The sequence below is a fragment of the Chrysemys picta genome, chromosome 3, assembly GCF_011386835.1.
Source record: "Chrysemys picta bellii isolate R12L10 chromosome 3, ASM1138683v2, whole genome shotgun sequence".
NCBI lineage: Eukaryota > Metazoa > Chordata > Testudines > Emydidae > Chrysemys > Chrysemys picta.
The window spans coordinates 204,330,594-204,351,106 of NC_088793.1; the positions used below are offsets into that span (position 1 = coordinate 204,330,594).

The 20,513-nt window shown below is 39.0% G+C and overlaps 1 protein-coding gene across 11 annotated transcripts in view; it reads right to left on the reverse strand.

The window, feature by feature from the left end:
- RALGAPA2 (Ral GTPase activating protein catalytic subunit alpha 2) overlaps positions 1-20,513 on the reverse strand; it is a 277,139-nt gene that overhangs the window by 190,493 nt on the left and 66,133 nt on the right. For 8 of the 11 annotated variants that reach the window (XR_006173556.2, XR_010599988.1, XM_042846557.2 and 5 more), the window contains 5 exons: positions 20,141-20,289; positions 17,554-17,665; positions 13,087-13,324; positions 10,799-10,963; positions 3,322-3,462 (listed from right to left, as the gene is read on the reverse strand). Coding sequence is in view for 9 of the 11 variants with exons in the window: in XM_042846557.2 (XP_042702491.2) it covers positions 3,322-3,462; positions 10,799-10,963; positions 13,087-13,324; positions 17,554-17,665; positions 20,141-20,289 (805 nt within the window). In the remaining 2 variants the exon portion in view is untranslated. The remainder of the gene's footprint in view (positions 1-3,321; positions 3,463-10,798; positions 10,964-13,086; positions 13,325-17,553; positions 17,666-20,140; positions 20,290-20,513) is intronic. The other 3 variants (XM_024110680.3, XM_065589833.1, XM_065589834.1) reach the window with 1 other exon arrangement.

Below are 20,513 nucleotides of genomic sequence, written 5' to 3' on the forward strand. Positions count from 1 at the left end.
CAACTCAGACTTAGGTGCCTCCTTACACATACAGGAGGGGATCACCTTTCCTGCAGTCCTTAGAATGGGCACAGAAAGCTGGATCCTTTCCTGGGGACCTTATGAGATTTGTAAGTTGGGAGAAGAATAGGAGATATAAGGAGCAGGGGGAGGGGGATCCCTGTCCTTCCAGTGGATCGTCTCACATCCATAAGAGCAATACCTGCACATCTTAGGAGATGCACAGGAGGTCCACTCTGCAGGTATTAGCAAATTTATACCCCTCCCCCTTCCCTATACTCCCTACATGCAGGTGGTATAAGGAATGTGAGGTTCTGTTATTAGCCTTATGAGATAGGTGGGCACAGCTTAAACATATCCAATGTGAGCCACAGATTCCTTTTCAGTGGCCAATCAATCCTTCCTAACCTTAGAAAACTTGTTCTTTCTTGATGAGCAAAATCTGAATCATTAGTCACCTGACAGGCCTAATAAGATGGTCAGTCTTTGGACAGTTCTATTTAGGTTCATCAGGGGGCTTGTGACCCTGAGGGCCATGAAAATCTGCCAAACCTAATAAAACCATCCTCCCCCACCAGAATCATTAAGAGATCCCAATTAACCCATTAAGGCTTATGAAGGGTTGGACCCCTCTATAAGTCTACTAAGGCATGTTGGAAAATCCTCAGTAAGTGTCCCAAGGCTATTAGCAGGGTTAGTTAAGTATGAGCAATACTATCTGCTGTGATGGGGACTGGATAGGGTTTTTAGCGTGTTAAAAAATTTAAGTTACCTATTTGTTATTTATTTAACTGCCTCAACGACAACACTAACTTGGTTCAGGTTTATGTTGCCAGGAAATTTGTTTTGCATTACCAATTTCAGAAAGTCTGTTCAATATATATTAAATATACAAAAAGAAAAAAGTTTAGAGATTTAAAGCATTTTTAAAAATTATGTAAACCATAACTTTAACATACTCTCTCTCATTCCTTCTCTCTTTATTAAGACAGCAAAACCTCCTGCTTGACAGTTTCTTAGATGATATCAAATATGCTTGTTGGGAAAAATGGAGACTCAGTTTTAAGTGTTAGCTCTTGGATTTAGGTGTTAAAGTCTGATCATGTTTCTTCATAAGATAGAACAAGACAAGCACACAAAGGTGGAGAAAGAAAAGGATAGCAAACACAGCAAAATTCAGCATCTGTCTCTGTCTACAGCTGTAATTCATTTGCTGGAAAAGTAACCTGAGTAGCACACAACCGTATTAGCCTCTTCAGGATCTGGCAAACAACTACCAGAATTGAACTATGGTATCACTTTATCTTGCCTCTCTGGACACAGCAAAAGATTGAATAGTTTGACTTGTCCTGGCAGGTTAAGCTGAAGTCTCATTAGACTGAAGTCAAACAGATAAAGAGAAGAGAGAAATATGAGGAGTCAAGTGGGGAAAAAGGGAAAACAACACACAAGCAAAGGAGTGACAGCAGGAACCTTAGGTTCATATCTCAGAAGTTAGTCAGAACACAATTGTGGAGATGATTCTTTTTGAATCGTCAGAATTTCTCCCAGGATCAAGAAACAGAAGACCTAAGAGTTTGATGGTAAAGTCATGGGTCCTAGCATATGGTTGTGGTGGTAGTGACAGGCCTGGCAGTGATGCTAGTTAATGCTCCCTGCCATGCCTAAGCTAACATCCAGCTCCTTCCTAGAAAATATTCCAACGGGATAGCAAACATATCCTATCAAAACTGACTCTTCAGAACAAGTATCCAATGATTCACATATGCACACTTCCTCTCCTCTTAAAAATGTTTTGGTCTCTTGCTAGAGCAATTCCTTGGGAGCCTTGAAAACCCTACTCAGAATCTTAGTTCAGACAAATACAGATTACACCATTGCTTCCAAGCTCTGGTTTCTTCAAACAATATTACATAACAAGCATATAAAGTACACTGAACTTTCAATAAGCTTTCAACTCACTGAGGGACAATTCAAGGCCATCCCTGAGAATTCAACACAACTCTTCTCCACCCCCCCTACCCTTCCCTACTCCTCCACTATGCCTTCAAACCTTTGTCTGTTGGCACCTTTGTTCTGCTGTCCCTCTCCATGCCTACCTCCTGCACATCTCCTAAAGTCTACATGAAGTGAACACCAAAGGCAGTCTGCAGAAGGGAGCAGTGGGGCTAGCAGGGGATTGTGGTGGGGACCAGCAAAAAAGGAAGACATTCCCGTCTCCACACACTCTGTTGACCACCCCACCTTTGAGTGTGTTCGTTTATAAATGAATTGCCTGATTCACTTCAATTTTAATGGAAAATATCCTGAATTTCACATTGATAAAACTCTATTAGTTGCTTTACATGCTGAGGCCTCTCAAAAGCGAGAATTTACATTTTTATTTAAAATAAAGCTTAGGTCTCCAGCACTAACTTAATGGGTCTATTTTTAGTTCAATGGAGTGGTCAAGCTTGTATCTTTCAACAACAGAAGTTCATCTAATACAAGATATTACCTAACTCAGCCAGTCTATATAATTAATGGGAAGGCAATTAAATTCAGATACATTTTAATTTAGTTACAAAGGAAGACATACCTAAATAAACTGTAGGTCAAGATAAATCCTTAATGTTTAAGTGTATAAAATAGAATAGTTTGTGGGGCTCCAAACGTCTGAACAAAAACAGAAAAGGATACTGTCTAAGCCTTGTATGTTTAAATAATTTTTCGGTAATAAGAAGCATTGATAGAAAGTTTTTTTGTTTCTGAAATCAGGATCCCCAGGAAAATGTCTTTAGAGGCAAATATTTACAATTAGCATTAACTTGTGCGACCTCATTGTTAGATTGATAGTGAATGGGATTTATTGTCGAAAAACCATGGCTGGCTGGATTTTTCCAGCATGATTTGTTTTGAAGCATCATTCAAATAGTTTTAGGAATATTTTCCCTGAAACTACTCCAAAAAAGAAATATTTTAAAAGGTTTTGTTCTCCTCGTCCTCAAAATGGTGCTCCATTTTGACAGTAAGTACAGATCCAGTGACCCAAAAATAAAAATCACTAGAATTATTTGAATATAAGTACTTACCATCCAAACAAAATTTGATAGTGAACATGAGATAACCTTATGATTAAAGAGGAAATATCTCCCAAGGACTACAAAATGCTGCTTTAACAACAGAAGTTGTTACTGATTAATTGTAAGATAAGGAGAGACAGAGAGTGCAGTGTAAACCATACTAATGCACTAGAATAATTAAAGAGACAGAAAAAGCCAGCAACAGCAGTTTAAAAAATATAAAGAACATTTAGATACAAGATGGCTTTAAGTACAGTACCTGAAAGTCTGTGAGAGCAAGAAGTGTAAGAGATACCAGGTAAGAGAGAGCTCACAGTGTGAAGCAGAAGAGGTACACTTTTAGTGGCTGGCAAAGCCTCATAAAGATGAACACAGTTGCTGATAGACTGGCTTCGCTTAGCTTCCAGGGAAAAATAAAGTAATAATTATGTCAGAAGAACAATAAAATATAGGGATTTTTCTAAGGATATTATTTAAGTGCCATGGCAAAATAAATGCAACACACATCTGAAACAGTTCCTTAACATAAATATTCAGAAATCCTACATAAAAATGAATTCCCATACAGTAAAGGTTTGAATGTGTTGGAATAAAATTGCCACATAATAAATGTGCAATAATCAACATGTGTTTTTTTATTTACAAGATTGTGAAATATTACAATACCATATTTTACCATAAATCCATTTTGTCAATTAACATAGGTTATCTTACTAAATCTTACTCAGTAACTCTGTAAAATTATGATGTGCCATCAGTCTAACCTATCCCAAATCTTTAATACTTAGGAATATTAGAAAACAGATAAGAAATATATCCAACAATGTGTGCATCTCAAAACTAAATGAATGGGAAATTTCTTCCCTGATAATTTCTTTTCTGTTATCGGTCTCTCACAATTCGGAGATGTATGGGCTCCTCTCTGCAGTTCTGGAGGCAGTTAAATATTGTAACACAGTCTGTGCAGGCCATGCCCCTTCTCTGGCTTGCCACCAGACAATTCATTCCAATATTGTGTACAAACTCTGAGACTATAACATGCAACAACAACTTCAAAGCCAACCAGTAAACTATGTATAGCAGCCCACAAACTGTAAATATAAAAATTAAATTTTGTCCTTTGGCTAAGAAGCCATGTGGGAAAGGTTGAAATGTGGAAGACACTGCTAGCAGAAAGGAAATGATCTGTTAAGAAATTTCCCATTCTGCAGCCCCACCAACTCCACAATTCTGAGGTGGATGAGAAGGAGCAACCAGTGAACAGAAATAGACTGAGATAGGGAAAGTTTCCCCCTGAAATTAAGTATCAAACTGGCAAGCTGTTTGTGGACCAATGCATGCAACACGTTCCTTCTGAAGGAGGCCTCCGCAGAGGATAGCATGTCCACATTCTAGTGTATAACAAAGGTGTTAACAGAGGACCTTGTTGCTGCCCTGCAGATTTCCTCAGTGGAAGCAAAACCTTTTTCTGTTCATGATGTCACCAAAGACCTTGTGGAGTACACCTTGATTTCATCAGGAAAAGGTTCATATGATGTATTGTATGCCTCTGTGATGCATAATTTGATCGTCCAAAGTCCATTTTTAGCACTTCTGGTGGAAGGAGACAAAGAGCCTGACCTCCTTGTTAATTTGATGCTCATGAAGTATATTTTTAGTGCTCTAGGAGCATCTAGATTATGCCATAGCCTAAGTTATAGGTCAGGGGGAGAAAGATGGGAAGACAATTTTCTGCAACGCATGGAAAGAGGAGTTCACCTTTGGTAAAAAAAAGCATCTAGATTCTGGTATCACAGCGGTCATACAGCACATTCTTGTGTGCCTCAGAATCATGTACAAAGTCTGTCCCCACTTTGATTTTATTTAAATTTATACACAAAATTAAAAGGGGCATCCATTCAAGGCTCCAGGTGCCCCTGACATAGATTATAAAAACATTAAACTGCCCACAGAACACCTTCAGCACTAGAATCTCAACCTTATGCCAGCACTCCTTATTGGGTCTGCTGGGTTAGAAAATCATCCAATTCCAGGAGAATTTTTCCTCATCTGACAGACATGGTGCAGAGGCACTGACTCTGTCAATTTTGGGGGGCTGCTTGCCACCCGGCTCCGCCCCAGGCCTGCCCCCCTCCACCCCTTCTCTCAAGGCTCATCCCACCTCTTCCCACTCCACCTCTGTTCTGGCCCCTCCCCTGAGCGGGAGGGAGGGGAAGGAGCTAATCAGCGGGGCCACTGGTGGGTGGTGAGCACCCACTATTTTTTTTCCTGTGGGTGCTCCAGCCCTAGAGCACCCATGGAGTCGGCGCCTATGCCGTGGTGACATTCAGAACTATCCCTCCTCTTCCACAATAGTACCTATGCATGCAGGAACACTGTCCCCACACCACGAAGCTCTTGCAACTAACCTACAGTGCGGCTGAACAGTAGAAATTATACTAATGATTTTGTTTAAAGTTTTGGCAATTGAGGCTTCAACTGCCCATTATAATGCACTGCAGCATTAACCTCCAGCCCGCTCCTGGACAGTTCAAATATATTAAGTCCATTATTCCTTTAAGGGACCTTACATGGAGTTACCCAGTCACATTAACTTGATAAAACATCAAAAACAAATGTACTAACTAATTGAGTACAAGTAATGAGACATTAGAGTCAGATATGGTCACAAGAAAAATAAAGATAAAATGCTTTCTAGTGCCTAACTTAAACTATATTAGATTTAAAACAAAGTTGCTCACCACATGTCTCCAGCAGCATTACTGACTAAATATTTCAGGTCAGGACTACTCCCCCATAGTCCAACAGCTGCTTCTTTTGTCTTCTAAGGTGCAAAGAGTGAGGTGGAAAGGGAGGGAGGGAGAGGTGTCTTGGGATATTTACCCCTTCTTTTTATAGTGTCAGTCCCTCTTTGAAAAGCATTTCCAGCTGAGAACCAAGAGACAGGGAATCTGGTGGAGGAAGGAGACCTCATGCTGTTTCTTTGCTAAGATGCAGACCTCTTTGTCCCTGTCCCCTTCCTTGCCAAAGAATGGCCACTTGATAGGTGGTGGCCCATCAGCTTTGTTGACACCTGGATGGGACATCAGATTGCCTTTTGTCTTTGAGAAACTGTTTTAGCTACTCCTGAAACTTATCTGGGAAATGCATTTCAGCCATGATTTCAGATTATGTTAATAAATTTACATATAATGTTGTTACCTGCATTCTACCATGATATTACTGATCAGCAAGTTATGAATTTTCAAAAGATACCTCACAAGGCATGCCCTGTACAAAGAATATTACATCAGGTGCAGGGTGTGAATCCAGGGGTACATTCCACCACACTTCCCCCCCTTATAAAACTGCAGTAGGGTTAGCCAAGAAAAAATATTTTGCACATGGCTGCAAGAATTCAATCAGAATGTGAACCTCGGACATCTCACACTCAAAGCAAGATTCATATCCTTAGAAAACAAACCACTTGCTTGCCACCAAATAGTCTTTCCTTACCCTGTACAGTACCTACCATTCTTGAAGGCAAAGATTTTTTAAATTTTTATTATTGAGTTCCCTGCAAACCACTAACTGGCTTCCACTCCAGTGGAAGAGTCGTGTGTGTTTTCACTGACAGTGTCTCAGAGTTTAATGCCAGAAGGGACCATTAGATCATCTAGTCTGACCTCCTGTGTATCACAGGCCATTTATTTTCACCCAGTTACCCCTTTATCGAGGCCAATCACTTGAATTTGGCTAAAGCAGTCTTTGTTCCTGAAAAGCTCTTGAACTTTGCTCAATGACTTGGGGAGGGGCAGAGGGAGATGGGTGCAGTACTGAAGGAATCAAAAGATTACAGCCTCAATGCTCCAGTGACTCCTCAGCTGAGGAGAGGAAGAGCAGAATTAGAAGCTGAAATGAAGTCACTACCGCATAAAAATGAATAAAAGGAAATGTTACTCACCTGTGCAGTAACTGGATTTTTTCAAGATGTGTCCCTCTGTGCACTGCACTCTAGGTGTGCATGTGCCTCCTGAGCCCCCAGTTGGAGATTTCTAGCTAGCAGTCCCTGTTCAGCACACACACTCACTCTGTCCCTCCTCGTGGCAGACACCAAGCTTAGATAGGGGTGCATGGGCAAACTACACTCAGGTCTTTTTCTACTCTGTCATCATCTAAAGAATGACTGAAGCACAGAGAAAGGAGGGCAGGTAATGAAGAACCCACACCCCTCAAAGAACTACAGTTACTGCACAGGTTGAGTAACATTTCCGTTTTTTCTTTTAGTAGTGGCTCTGTGACTTCTGAGCAATATCCCCAGAAGGAGGAGAAGGCGGTGCGGGGGAGGGTTGCCTTTGGAACAGGACCTAGAACTGAAGATAGTATCACAGAGCCGAGTGCCACATCGTATTTGATGGCATGGAGTGGGGTGTAATGCTCTGAAAATATATGGATTGAAGATCAGGTAGCAACTGTACATATCTCTATTGTGGCGGAAGAGACTATGCAGACCCTTAATAAATCTGGATGATACTGGGTGAGCAAAAATGGAGAATCCCTCCATCGGGGGATGGAAGGCTGGTACGGCAGCCAGGTGAACCTTCACTGAGCTGATGAATAATCTGGATGTCTTCAGATCCAGCACGTAATCCATGATGAAGGAAAGGGGAACCAACTCAGACCAGAGGTAGCAACCGCACCAGTAGACAACTCTCTTCTGTTTCTGCAGGTAAGCAGTGAAGGCAGATATCATGCTGTGGAATAACAGCTGCTGCACCGCTCTGGAGCAGGAAATCTCTATTTATGAGAACCTTCAGGAGTCAGGCTCTGAGATGTAGAACCACCAGGTTGGGCTGAATCGCGTGACCCGCATACTGAGACAGGAGATGGGGAACTGTCGGGAGCTTGATCAGTGGTTGTACTCGGATCTAAAGCAGGTAATGGTACCACGGTTGTCTCAGTCAGGTAGGTACTATGAAAATAACTCTGGCCTTGGACTGCCTGATCCTGTTCATCAACTTTGGAATTAGGGGCATCAGAGAAAAGGCATAGAACAGACTCCTCTTCCATGGAACAAGGAGGGTGTCCCCCAGGGAGCAAGGACCCAGACATCCACTTAAACAGAAGAGAGAATACTTCCTGTTCTCGGAGTTGGCATATAGATCAATCTCTGGCTGTCCCCATCTCAGAATATGTCCTGGAGGACCTGCGGGTCCAGCTCCCATTTGTAGTCATGGATGCCTGTAAGGTAAGCTGCTAAAATCTGCATGTGATCTCTTGACCTGGCTCAGAGGCAATTGCAGGAAACGCTCCATTGCCAACAAGTCTGAGCCTTATCTCGCTGTTCTTCCTAGCCCTGGACTTAAGGACTAATCAAAAGGAGCACTTCTGGGAGATATGGGACTCTTCCAGACAACAGAGCCACTTGGAGTCTCCATCGCTCACTGGCATAGCCTCCCAGCAGGAGAGACAACATTTGAAGCCTGGCAAACTAGGCACACCCCCTAAGAGAAGACAAGTCTCCCTGAGGAAGAGAGAAAACAGTCCTCTCACCTAAACTAAATATACTAACACTAACAACGACATTAAACTAACTTTAATAGAAAAAGTAAAGAGAAAGGCCAAGTATGCTCTAGGCAGACACACTAGTGTTGTCTCTCAGGCCGAGGCTGTAGAGAAAGAACTGAGGGTTGCTCTCAGTCTGCCATGAGGAGGCATAGGGCACATGCATGGGATGAACAGGCACAACTAGCTAGAAATTGCCAATCAAGGGCTCGAGAGGCGCATGCGCACCTGGAATGGAGCACTAATAGGGACACTACTTGAAGAAGAAATTGAAGTTATAACAAAGTGGTTAGGAGAAATTGAACCACCAACTTGTTTCTATTATCAGAGACTGAATTTCTGGTGATCTGACCTGGAGGGCAGGGCCTAGTCCTGGAGCCTCCAGCAACAATATTGGACTGTCTCCAAATTCAACAATGAGATACCCATTTGTTATGAATGAGGAGAGATGCTGTGCAGTGGAATATCCCTTACTCAAAAGCAGTAATGAACATCTGCTGTGGCTGCTGCTTGATGGCCCATTGAACTGGAATGAGCGGCACTTGTGACCATCAAATCAGAGAAAGACAATCTATTATCTGGAATGTTTGAAAACCGTGTATTCTCTTCTGCATCTGGGGACTCAGGGAGACTCTTCCATCATCCTCACTCCCTGACCTGCCCTCACTCTCCTCTTATTTTTCTCATTTTCTCTTTCTTTATAGAAGAAACAGAGAAAAAGAATATGGGAGAACACCGAGCTACTGTATATACGTATTGAGCTACCATACATATTTACTTGGCCTTATTTTCAAAAATGCTGGGAACTCAGCACTGCTGAAGATCAGGTAACCTATTCAGGCACCTAAAATATGGATTTAAGAGCTTAATTTGGGTACCCATTTTTGAAAACTTGTGCTACAGATGTATATTTCACTTTACAGAAAATACATAACAAATTTTAAAAAGGTTTCTATATTGAGAAAGTGTAAGATGTAATAAAGTATACAAAGGGATATAGGTATGGATGTTAAGTACGACTAAATACAAAGAATGATAATTTAAAAATATTTTCATGAAAAGATGACATTTTAGAATTATTAAAATAAGAGATTTTTCTTAGGTTGTAAAAATGATAGACTACTCCATAACTATTTATTAACCGTTTGATATTTTTACAGTTATACAAATACACTATTTTATGGAAAATGGCTTAGTTTTGCAGCACTTTTTAATTGATTGTAGTAAGAGAATTCCCCAATAGTAGGTATTATATATTTCCTAATAGTCTGTAAACCTCTCATTAATTTTCTTGTTTTACTTGCTTAATTTACAGGTACTATAACTGTTTAATGAAACTTTAAAGTATTTCTACACCTCCATATAATATTTACCAAATACTAAGTCGTGTAGTCCAGAATTTAGTATATACATAAAAAAGAACCTATTCATAATGAATACACTAAAATATTTTCATACACAATCGTTCACCAAAAAAATCCAAGGGTGTTTTACAATTCAGATCTGGTAAAAGCAGCAAGAAAGATTATTGTGAACACATACAATTTTAAAGCCAGAAAATACAATATCTTAATACCACACTAACAGGATTATTTTGCACAGAATATATGTAAACATCAGAAGGACATGATAATTTGGTTATTTGTACCAGTACTTGAATGCTTGAAAGTCTGAGCAAAGTTTTAAGGAATGAAGCCAACGTGTCTTGATTCACTAGTGAATGCTGACTTTTCCAGGGGAAAGTGGCCTGTGACAACATGAGTTATTGCTTTTATAAAAAGTTATTCTAAATGTCTGAAAGGTAGTCATGCTGGCTAAAAAGTCCCATCTTGAACAAATACATTAGTATAGTATATCTATATAGTTCACAATACTTAGCCAATCATTCTTTATTATCTAGCCCATTAAAAAAATACTCAACAAAATATTAAATCATTGTGTCCTACCTCAGTAATCAATAAATCTTTCCTATTTTATATAATCATAGTATGTTTGACTAAAAGGATCCTGAAGTAAATAAAATTGACCTCTCTTTCAAGGTAGAAGAAAAGTGAAGAAAAAGATTTAGAGACAAATTTGCAAACATTTGTTCCTAATTAAAAGTCACGAGAGTAGCTTTTAAAATAATTTCAGTTTTATAAATGTTGATCTTTCAATTTATAATTAAGATGTTAAAGTAGCCAGTGCCTAACCTGTTGCTCTTTGTCGGACTATGTTTCTTGCTTTCTCGACTCCTGGTGCTCCAGAGGTAGTAGCACTCCTGAATCTCATTGGTTCCACAACTTCAGGATGACTTCTCCAGCTTAATGAAAATGATCGTCCCACTGTAGTTGCCTTTTGAGGATCTGAGATGCCACCTTTTAGATAAAGAAAGCAAAAGCAACATCAATCTAGAACATTTACAATTAATACTATGCTTACTACATAGAGTTAAGTGTTTCTACAAAAAGGAACTAAAATGGGACACGTTTTAAACCTATTATTTTTGGCAGAAAAATATTATTCAAAATAATTTAAGAGATGTCAACTGTGGAGAAGTTGTACCACAAAGCTCATGTGGTACAATTCCTCCCATTGTTTCTTCTTTCTATTCATTTTCTCAAATAACATAGTTATAGATAGTGTCATCGGCATAGAATGATGTACTTAAAGTTGAGCCATTAAATTGATTTATTTTCATGTACAGTAATTTGTCACTTGGCCAGAACTCAAAGTGCAGGACTTAATCAAGAGTCAAAATAGGTTTCTACAATAACACCGCATTGTACTGCGCGTTCCTTAATTTAAATTCAAGAATCAAGTCACTGGCATTGACAGTCCACCTTGCTCCCCCATCCAATTCCCTGATTTTCAGGATGTCTAAGTGTTAAGATTAATCTATGACCAAATTTAAAAATAAGGGGGCTAAAGTTCAGAACCTGTACCTCCCACTGATTTCAGTGGGTGCCTGGCATTTTTGAAAATCACGCCACTTATTTAGATGTCTAACTTTAGACACGTATTTTTTTTAATAATCTTGGTCTATATGCTTCTAAACCCTATTCCTTTTATGGAGGTGGCAGAGAAAACTGTAAACTCATCACTAGACCTAAAAGCTTGCTAGTTACTTTTTCTGAATCTCAGATTATTCATGGTCATCACCCAGGGCTGGCCTTTGGGAGTTGTGAAATTGGACCTCTGATTTTTGAGGGAGGCCCCAGAACCAATAAAGGCTTGAGGTAAGGGGTGGGCAGTACTGTCATTAAGCGTGTACGGTCAATGCAAGCTTCTCCCTGGCTAACTGCCTGCAGTTGAACTGGCTCATCTGCTGAGCTACCAGTGAGGCCTCTGCCCACACCTGGTGACATTTCAGTGGAGTTAGAAGCAGCAACCTGGTAAAGCAGACTAAACACAGAAGTGAGAGTAAGGGATTCCTGTGCTTTAATCCTGGTTCTAATATTAACTCTCTTTATTGTCTTGGGCAAATCTTAGGAATGAAATTCTGTGCTGTACCTCTAAGACACAATAAAGACCTTGCAGCTCAGAGGGAGGAGATGCTAAGATGACTAAGTCACCTTTGCACTCTCCTGATCCTAAGTTGCTTCAGGAGCTAGAGAGGCCTCTGATGTAATTTAGACAAATCTAGGGGTCTACCTAAATTATGACAACCTCCTGGGATTACCCTATGGGCTTTATCACTGCAGCACTATATTCCTGCCCCCCTAAAACATGCTCCTCCTGGTGTCATCCCTGACCCCTGGTTTGTGAGAAAGTCCTTGCAGGACAACCTTAAGGCTATCTTCCATAGTGCCTGTGCCCAGTGAATAATCCCCTGGCAAGTTATAGGCCTATAAGGCCCTCTATGCTGCTCTGGCCCTTTTACCCAGCCTAAGAGGGTTGGTGCATGGAAAGGGTCTCACCTTGGGTCTTTTTGCCTTAGTTTTCCCACCTGTAAAATAGGAATTACATTTATCTACCTCACAGAGCTCTAACCATGTTCACTAAGATAGTTCAATTAGTTAATTATTGTAAATTGCTACGAAAGCAGTGTGAAGATTCACAAGACTGCCCACAAAATCCTCCACTGACCCCCAGACTCTTACTTAAACAGGTTTATTAAAATAAAATGCAATAAAATTAAACTATATTGAAAAGGATTTCTAGTGTCGGTGGCTATGCACAGATTCCAGCACAAGCAGCCATGCTCCATTCCTACTACTGCAGCGGAGACTGGTGTTAAGCCCCTAAACACCCATCCACATTTTTAAAAAGTTTTTATAAAAACAGATCAGTATAAGTATCTTATTAATGCAAATGCTCAATATTTTTGCGTGAAATAATACTAAGTAAAGTAAAATGGAGTGCATTTTTTCAAATGAATCTTTACAATGTGCAAAGAACCATAATGTTTAAGTTACACTTGAAAATCTAATATAGTCCAACTAAGTTTGAGTATCTTAACTTATTTAACATAAAATACACTAAAGAAGAGAGACTTTACCTTTGCCTCTTTGTTTTTTTTCCTTTTGCTCACTTAGTTTATCCAGTGGTAAGTTTGTCATTTCAACTCCATACACCATTCTTGCTAACACTGCCGTTAGAGAATCCATGATGTTGGCCCATTCAGTAATCAGCTCCTCCCAGTCAGTAAGGGAAGACAGTATGCTGAGCAGCTCATCCCAGAGTTCTCGAGAAATGTAAACACTCAGATTTGCTCGGATCCAAGCCACAATAAGAGTCTGGGAAATAGGAAAGCAATGACATTTTGTACATTTCTAAAAAGTACAGAATTAAAAATTTGGAAATGCATGTCCGAAGACCAAGAGAATTTAGACTTTTATAACAGCTTATCATCACATTTTTAATTTCCAGTCACTAACACGAGTTTTCTTTCTTTCCTTCTGTTATTCTTTACTTTCAGAAGTTGCCACTTCCTGAGGCTGTTAGTGAAAAATTATGAGGAACTACAAACAGAAAACATGGTTTCATGGGAGTTAAATGAGTTTAGCAGCTAACAAGAAAAGAACTATAAAAGAGAGGTTTCAGAGTAGCAGCCGTGTTAGTCTGTATCCGCAAAAAGAAGAACAGGAGTACTTGTGGCACCTTAGATTTAAAATTAAAACTTAAAATTTGTTAGTCTCTAAGGTGCCACAAGTACTCCTGTTCTTCTTTTTATAAAAGAGAGAAAATTCTGCAGCAATAATGCCCCCTTATTTCAGCAGCACATCAGGGCTTAATTCTGTGTGAGAGAGGGGGAAGATTCAGGACTTTTGTCCATGGAATGTAGAAATGGGAAGGAGTAGCTCCCCTCTTTCACTTGGTTCTATCTTCCTTCCCCCTGCTTCTACAGAAAAAGAGACTGCCATGTCTTTCTTTCCCCACCACCGGAGCTGAAGAGCTGGCTGATACTGTAACAGTAATGATACAGGGCACTAAGAGCTGAGGAGAGTCACAGTAACTCAGATTGAGCAATCACCGCAAGATCATTTAGTCCTGAAAATAACGTGGGTGCCAGGAACGTTGGTGCTGGGAGAATCAATGGGTTCGGCACTGGAGTTGAGGAGCACGTGTCATCAGCACTGTGTGAGGTGATGTCAGTACCAAGAGATTGGGATCAGTGAAGTGCGGAACATTGTCTCAAAGGCTACCAAGTGTGCTCAGTGATGGGTTTTTGCCAAGGTGACGGAGGGACTCAATTTAGACCTTTTGGCTGAGTAGTGAGGAGATTTATGCCCCATTTTAATAGGTTCCATTAAGGGTAACCTCGGCCTGCACTCGCTGTGGAAATAACATTCATTCCTACCCCTTTCAGATAACTGAGTGGAGGAGGACTTAGCTTCCCTACTGCTCTGATTGTTGAAGGGTCTGAACTTTTTGATGAATTGTGTGCCTTGGAGTCTTGGATCTGAGCTGCCACTTCCAAGAGCACTAACTGTGGAAACCTGGTTAACCTGTTCAGCCCTCGCTGGAGTGTTTTCTCTGGTTCTGAGGAGGCTCCCATAGAGTGCTCCTATCTTTTGTGTCCTCCTGGAGAAGGAATGACACATTGAGCATTTATCAGGCATGTGCCTTACATGAAATAGCTGCATCACAGGAGGGACAAGTTTTGAGCCCCTGGGACTTTGTTTTAGCCTGCTTTGCCCTTTATGCCTTCCGATGGAAGGGGGAGATACAATGGCACCTAGGGCACAGGATTGGCCTCAATGGACACTTCTCTGGCCAAAAGAATTTGGGGAGCATGCACACCAGAAGTGGAATACACATGCACAGTCACTCAAAGAAGAAAAGACGAATAATTACTTTCCATTTAAGAAATTCCATTAAATTATTCCATTTAAGAAATCTAATTACAACATAAACAATTAAAGGCTGGAGATGCTTGTATGGCCCCAGCAACCTTTAACTCCAACATGGAACTTTTTTTAATACAGTCATTTAAAAAAATTGCTATAAATTACGTTTACATTAGAAATTAAATGCAAAGTTATATGAAACAGACATTTATACAACGGTACTGGTTTTTGGATGTGGCTCTACTGTGACATCAGTTAATAATTAGCAACCCTTTCTTTATTGCAGATATTAATTTAACCAGTTTGTGGAAAGTATAGTTTGGAACAAAATTATAATGGAAAAGCACAGTCTATGCAGAAAATGAACATATAATAGCCAGAAGGTGGTGCTAGAGATCCAACTTTTCAAAGCTAAGGATGCTGATTAAAAGAAGATAAAAGGTTACATTTATTTTTATATTTTGTCTTGAGCAATGTTTCTGTGTACTCAAAAAGAAGAAAAACAATCTATTTTATATGTGTTCTGTTATGATTTTTGAAAAAAATATCACAGAAAAAAATTCCTTTCCAGCTCCTCCTCATTTTCTTTTTTCTATTGATTTCTGAGTATAGTTCCATTAAATTTTCTGACTCAGTTTTCCTTCCCTTCTGCTTGTATTCTTTTCTAGAAAAATACTTGATTTGGCTTACTGGATGTAACTTGAATGATGTTAAGAAATTAACAGAATCACAGTATCCTGAAACTTTATAGATGCTGGTACACACAATGTTGTGCCACAATGTGCTATTTAAATTACTTTCATAAGCTATAGGAAAATTTCTTACTAAAAAGAAATTAAACATAATTGGTAGGGGGAATGTTATTGTCAATCTCCTATAAGACTATTTTTAAAAAGGAAGTTAAGATTACTATTTTGATGGTGGAATTTCATCATCATTTTAGGAAGGAATAGGCACTCAATTCGCTTGTAAATCCAGAAACATACATAGACCAATTTGGTGTCTAAACACTTTAAATAATATGACTGATACCAGAGAATTCTCTAAATCTGAAATAATTAGAAACAGAAATACATCATATATCCATCAATTTAGGAGTCCAGGTAGACCAATTTATACACAAGACAAAGTTGTCCTATTCACATTGAGGTGACTGATTGTAATCTCGAATAGCTTCTGACATGTAACATGCAACAGTGTATAAAGATACACAGGTAAGGCACCCAAACAAAATTAACTCTGTCCTACAATGATGTCACACGGGACAGAAAAATAAAACATCTTTAAAAATTTGTTTCATCTACGCAGCCTGAGGCAACAAACGCTAAAATGACTTAATCTTCATCATTATGGTTATTGCTTAGGGTCACAATATGGTAGAGTTAAGGGTGTTTGGGTGATTTAACTCATTTTTCACCTTAATGTATTTAGATTTCTATTAAGTGTAACCATTTTGAATTTCCTGGGTTTATGCATGCTTGGCTTTGGGTTAATTACAACATCCTTGTAATGTTTTTACTTGTAAATTACTGACACATACTCTTCACCTTATATCCATCTTAATTATTTTGGGTGGTACTGTTGGGATTTTTTTGTTTGTTTGGTCTAAAAATTATGCAGAACATGTTTTAATTTTTCATCAATCCAAAAACTTCCAAGGATCTTGCTGAGTGAATAACTGTGAAGGTTACTGATGAAGGAAATTTATGAAAGCTGGAATATAGCTCCTAGGTTGCCAATATGACTCATATGAACTTGCTGAAAAATTCTACACTTGTTCGTAAAATGCTTTATTTATGAAACCTGAAATAATTCATTGATACAGAGAATTATCAGCATGATAAAAAGCACAGGGTGCAAAGCTCCTCCACACAAGCTCAGGATGAACATAATGCTAGACATAAAAACGCTGAGATACACAGTGCACAGACCTAGATATTTATTATACCTTAGGATGTAACTACTTACTAGATGACTTATGAATATTTTTCTCTGGTCCACATAATGCAGCATTTTGGCTCGCTAGATATTAATTTACCTTTAGGAAACAATTACAAAAAGCTCAGATTTTAGAGACAATGATTAGAGTAGTCCTGCAAAGATACAGCTGTCCTACAAAAGGGGCATGTATTGATTATGGTACACTTTATATGCTATTTTATTAAAGTATCCAAGTTAAGTTCATATGAAAATAAATATTGTGTGACCACAAGGGGGCAAAATGAACAGAAAGCAATAAACTACCATGATGACTAAACAACAGGAAACCTACCCAGCACATGTAAATAAGGGATCAGTGAAACATAAGGGAAATGCAAATTTTGAGTACATCCTGTACCTTGCAATAGTAACAAAAGCAGATCCTGTAACAACAACATACAACATTTGCAGGTCTGTCTGCCTACTAAAATATACAAGTATATACCTAAACTGTATTATTAACAAGAGTCAATATTTTATGGGTTATAGATAGTATTTTTTGTAATACAGTGCAATATTTAAATAAAACCATACCTTTTTGAATGGCATAAAATTATATCATGAAAAACCTACTTCTGATATAAAATAAACTGTCATTGAAATTTACTTTCCATTCTTTGAAAACACTTTTAAAAGAACAAAAATAGCACTCCATTTCAGTTTTACATTTTCTTATCAAAAAGAAAGGCACTTACCCTGAAAAGTAATCCTGCCAAGCTTTGAGCAAACATGTCCTTTACTTGGTTATCCTTCGGCTTCTGCATGACACCTTCTGTTATTCGCAGGAGTATTTGTAACATCTGTTCCCTGGTACCAAAATAAAACCTCACATTTCAATTACAAGTTTTATTAATCTTACTTGTTCAGTTTCTAGATATGAAAACCACTCTTAATTCATTGATAAAGTCTCTCAAACTGAAAATGTGACAATACTCAAAAACACTTTGTAAGTCACCTTTAAGACAACCTTATCTGTATGTGGAGACTTATGTTGAGGATAATCACTTTTGAAGCACCTCACAGAGGAAAGAAAAACAAACTTTCAATTTTAGAGGAAGCCAGGTCAGGAGTGGAAGTAACAGCCTGGTCCCCAAAGTCAAGGTCGAGAAAGTATGAAATCGCTATCCCCAAGTATTTCCAAGGCACAGCTCATTGTGAGCACAGGGAGAACTGAATGTACTGAAGGATGATAACTCTTTATTATACACTAAGGACATTACTAGGCATTGAAACTAAACGTTTCCATAAGCTGACAAAAATGTGACAAAAACTACAGAGTGATAGATCAGTGGAGCTGGTAGCAGCGATTAAGGTTGCCTGACTCTTTCCATTATAAGACCCCCTTTTCAATTGCTTATAACTTTGCCAAACTTCAGGGAAACTTTTTGGGAAAATGGTTGGGGAAAATATATTGTTTTGCAGACATTACAAAATTCTTGAGACCTGTTCTTTGAGCAGCTCTCGCTCCTCATGCTTTGGAGCAAGGAACTTGAAATCTGGCCGGGGTAGCCTTTGTGTCAAAGATGTACCTTTTACTATTCCAATGAAAATCGGCCCAAATATGTCCAAGTTATAGGACTTTAATCAATCAGTTTCCACATACTCAGTAGACTTGTTAGAGGTTTGCAGGCAAAATCTCTGAAGATGCCCCATCCCCACAAAGTGACTGAGCATACTCCATCCTCTCACAGCTTAGTGCTGACCAGACTGCACATGCAATCTGGGCCAGGGACCAGACCCAAGAGCAGAGACTCTCCTTCTCAATGACCCCTTGCTGGCATCTAAGCAACGTAGAGGAGGTAGAAATCTGAGTCAAATGTTGAGGGACAAAAACTGAACCAGGGGGAAGGACAGGAGTAGATTGGGACAAGGAATCTGGTGAGACTGTATCATGACAAAGCACACACACATGAAGGGGCGGAATAAGGTTGCACATCAATTCTGGCATTTCCTAATTTTTGAGTGCTTGATTTCGCAATTGGCTGAGTGAAGCAAGGTCTTACACTCAACTCAATGGCATTCCTATCTGTCTGCCTATAATGCAATAACTTTTGAATACAGGGTCCAATCAATTCCAAAATTTAAGGGAATGTTCTAGGTATCGATGGCTATAACCCTATTGATTTGATGAAAATTGGAAAAGCCAAAAGGGGGAAATGGGGACACATCACACATGGAGCTCCTGTCATCTGGTTAGCAGAGCCAGCAGCTTCAACCACCTTTATGCACGTCTACAGATCAAAGAACCAGTTCATGACAGCCATTAACACATTCCAGCACCCCCCCATTTTAGCTCTGCCCATCTTCCCAATACAGATTTAAACCCTGAAAGATTTCTCTCCCAGACTGTAAAGAAAAGAAATAAGAATGAGGGTGAGGTGACAGGATGGTAGTACACACAGAGGGGGGAAAAGGGGGCAGAGTCCCTAGCATGGGGAGCAGAGCACCTCACGTGGTGGTGTGAATTGGGGGATGGGGAAAGTCAGATACATACAGACCATTACAGGTGTGGGGGTAATGTGGGGTATACTGAGACCCTGACATGAGGGAGGGGTTGCTAGGTATTCCAGAAATAGAGTGAGATGGGAGGGTAGTGGCACAACAGGAGCTTTTGGAGGGGAGGGGGAATGGAAGGATGCACTTGGCCTAGAGAAGCAACAAAGTGTGTGACCCTCCAGTAATGTTCTTTTACCAATTTTGTGTGTGTAAAGTTTTACATATATTGACAAACAAAATTAGTCCAATTAGCATTAGAAAGACAAACGTGTTTATTTTAAATTCCACTGATTGATTAAATGTACAGTTAGGTGCATGTGTGCACAAACCCATGCAAACATGCACACATTTGCATGTATTTAGTGATTATAAAGCATCTGGCAGCCCTAGCTATCCACAGAATGTGTATAGTAAGAAAAGTTTCTTAAATTAGTTTTTAACTTATCTATACTAAGCATTTCAAGATTTGAATAAACTGTATTATTAAAAGTTGAAAATTTAGTTTGAACAAGAATCAAATTTGAGCTAAGAACAGTAAAACGGAAGGTTACATGAGCAAAACCTTTAAACAAAAATCTCTTACATTCAGTATTTTAGGAATCTTCCCCCCAGTGGAATCATGAACCTTCTTACAGAATAGGTACAATCTTATCATACTTTTTACAAAGGTACAAAAAGAAACATTAAAGAACCAAAATGTTATGGAAATTCCTTTATCTTTTTTCAATTATTCAGTCTTAAAATTCTAGCGGCGGTTATACTATTAATTAATTTAGTAAAACTTACCATGTCTTTTTATTCATTGAAAGTTCCATTATCATGTGCCTAAAAATACTCAAAACTGCTTTGCAAGCATCAACTTGTTCCTTCAGGAGAGCAGGGACTTCGGCACATGGTTCCAATAAAAAAACATTTGCGGAGTTCGTCAAAAACACCTTGAAAACAAAGCATTTTAATTAGGAAAAAATAAGTTTATACACTATCAAACAAGACCAACGGTTAACTTTCAAAACAAACATTTTTTCCTCTTCTAACCAAGCCCTTATCTTTCCTTAAAGAAGGATATGTAATATTATCTAGCACACTATTTTCTTTAAGTTCTCCCACACCATTTAAAAGAAGAGAGTCATGTTATATTTACTATTATAGAAAAAATATA